Here is a 2,571-nt window from a genome sequence, read left to right as displayed (position 1 = left end):
CCAAGGTTGTTTTCCAGCTTCACCTGCTGCTCCTGCCGCCACTCGCTTCACCTCCTGCTCCTGCTCCTTCTCCTCCTGCTCCTGCTCCTGCTCCTGCTCCTGCTCCTGCTCCTGCTCCTGCTCCTGCTCCTGCTCCTGCTCCTGCTCCTCCTGCTCGTCCTCCTCCTCCCCTTCATCACGGTCTTGACTTGACTGTTCTTTCCTGTCCTTTCAGTACGTCAACCACGAGCCCCTGGGTCTCAAGCATCTCTGCGACGATGAGCGAACGACTGTCAGAGGGTTGGCAGGTAAGGGGCACAAGAGGAGGAGAGGAGGAGAAGCAGGACGAGCAGGAGGGAGAGGAAAAGCAGAAGAATGAAGAGAAGGAGGAGAGATGTGGGCAAGGTTCAGGTGTGAGATACAGGGACAGTCAGTTAAGAGACGGATGTAGGAGGAGGAGGAGGAGGAGGAGGAGGAGGAGGAGGAGTGACTGTTGTGTGTGTGTGTGTGTGTGAGAGAGAGAGAGAGAGAGAAAGACAAAGACAAAGAGAAAGAGGGAAGGGAGGGGAAGGGAGAGAGGGAGGGAGGGAGGGAGGGAGGAGGGAGGAGGGAGGAAGGTTTTAGGGTTCACTCAAGGCTTCATGCAGGAGATCGCTTCGAACCAGCATTTGAATGATGAAGAACATGAACTAGCCTCGCAATACTCACAATTTAAATGAATTCTTTTAACCCCCCCCCCCTCCTGCTCCTGCTCCTGCTCCTCCTCCTGCTCCTCCTGCTCCTCCTGCTCCTGCTCCCGCGTCGTGATTCCTTGTCTCTCTCCTCCAGCACGTCACGAGCTGAAGGTCAGCACAGCCGAAGGCAGACGAGGAAGAAGTTCTTCCCACGCAGGATCCATTGAAGCTGCTTCCCCGTCCTCCTCCCCCCGCATCCCATCCAGGATCACATCCAGCGCTCCTTCCTCCTGAATTCTCCGCACGTTGTCGTCGCTCCCGCAGGCCAGCAGGGCGAGCAGCGAGCACAGGTCCTGCTGGAGTCCCTCGTTCCTCCCGTGCCGCCTCATCACGTCGATAGCGCAGGCGATCACTCCCCTCCTCCCCAGCTCCTCCCGCATGCCCTCCTCGATCGCCATCTCAGTGAGCACCCGGCAGCCCTCCACCTGAACCTCCTCATCCTCCATGTTCCCTTGCATCCCCTGCAGCACCAGCTCTACCCCCCCGGCCTGCACGAACTTGGACTTCATCCCTACCCCCTGCAGACACTCAGCTGCTGCCCGGAGCTTCTCAGCTCGCAGCGAGGAGCTGCTTCGGATCTCGTCCATGACGACCTGCAGCTTCTGCTCGGGGCTCCAAGCAAGGAAGTAGGAGGGAAGCATGAACGTCTGCGCGCTTTCCCCTGTCATAGAGGCTCTCGCTCCTCGGAGAAGGTCTGAGAAGAACGCTGCTCCCACCTGCCTCTCCTGTCAGCCTCGCTCGAGCGTCACTTCCCTCACCTCTGCCGTCTGCTGCAGCTTCTGCGCCTGCTCCGCGCTCGCGTACTTCTCAAGGATGGCCCTCGTCTTCCTCTTCAGCCCCTCCCGCACGGCCTGAGCAGTGTCCAGCCCAGGGTCTTCTTTGCGGGGGTTCAGCGAGTCAAGGAGGTGACCTGAGAACCATTCCTTCCCGAGGTCCCAGGCGTCGGGCTGGCTCGCTGCCTTGTTCTTCTGCTCTTGCAGCATCGACACCTCTTGCTTCCTCTCCTGCTTCCGTGCCTCGAAGAACTGCTTCATGAGCTCCTGCTCCTTGCTCTTGCTCAGCGACAGGTCGCCGATCTGCTGGGGAGGGATCTTGATGAAGCCGATCTTCATCCCCGGCGGGATCCACTTGAGCCCCAGAGGAGCGAACACCATGCTCACCATCGCGTCGTTGACCAGCAGGCTGCTCCCCCGCGGCTTGTTCGGCGTGTTGACCGTCGCGCACACAGGAATCACGATCTTGACCGCCGGCTCGTCGTGAACTCGCGCGATCAACGGCTCCGTCGTGATCTCGGGGTCCACCAGCACGACCCCAGCAGCTCCAGCCTGCTGGGCATGGAGGACCTTGATGTTGTAAGGTACGGCCCTTGCTGGAGGTTTGGGGCCTCGCAGGACGGCGACGATCTTGCCGCGAACCTCCGCGGCGTTCCAGAGAGGAACGTCAGCGTAGCTTGGACGAGCCCAGACCACCCGAGCTGAGACGTCGCGCATGTGCCTGTAATGGTGGGGGGTGAGCTGAGGAGGAGGAGGGAGCTGTTCCTGGGCATGCGAAAGGAGGATGCTGGCGCAGGTGTCGAGCCGAAACTCCGGGAGGACGCGAGCAGGCAGCTCATCGCGCTGCACAGGCGTCGGCTCCTCCCAGATCGGCTGGGCCCCATCGAACGTCAGACCCAGCAGAGCTCCAGCTTCATCCCTCATCCTGCCTGACACTGGGTTGCCTCCCTCGAACTTCCCTCGGAACTGCCTCCTGTCCTGGAAGACGTAGAGGCCTTCCCCGTGCATCCTCCCTCCCTTCATCTCCCCGTGGTACTCGGAGCCGTCAGGCCAGAGGATGGAGCCGAACCCGTTGGGTATGCCGT

At 60.9% G+C, this 2,571-nt stretch overlaps 1 protein-coding gene across 1 annotated transcript; it reads right to left on the bottom strand.

The window, feature by feature from the left end:
• Positions 1-811: 811 nt before the first annotated feature.
• Positions 812-2,509, bottom strand: GUITHDRAFT_149676 (hypothetical protein; the record flags this gene model as incomplete). Its single annotated transcript, XM_005817704.1, has 2 exons — positions 812-1,429; positions 1,472-2,509. 2 exons carry the CDS (start codon positions 2,507-2,509, stop codon positions 812-814), a joined length of 1,656 nt encoding a protein of 551 aa, XP_005817761.1.
• Positions 2,510-2,571: the final 62 nt, after the last annotated feature.

This window comes from Guillardia theta (genome assembly GCF_000315625.1).
Source record: "Guillardia theta CCMP2712 unplaced genomic scaffold GUITHscaffold_652, whole genome shotgun sequence".
NCBI classification, from domain to species: domain Eukaryota; class Cryptophyceae; order Pyrenomonadales; family Geminigeraceae; genus Guillardia; species Guillardia theta.
The sequence above is the reverse complement of the archived record's forward strand: the minus strand, read 5'-3'. Positions and strand labels throughout refer to the sequence as shown.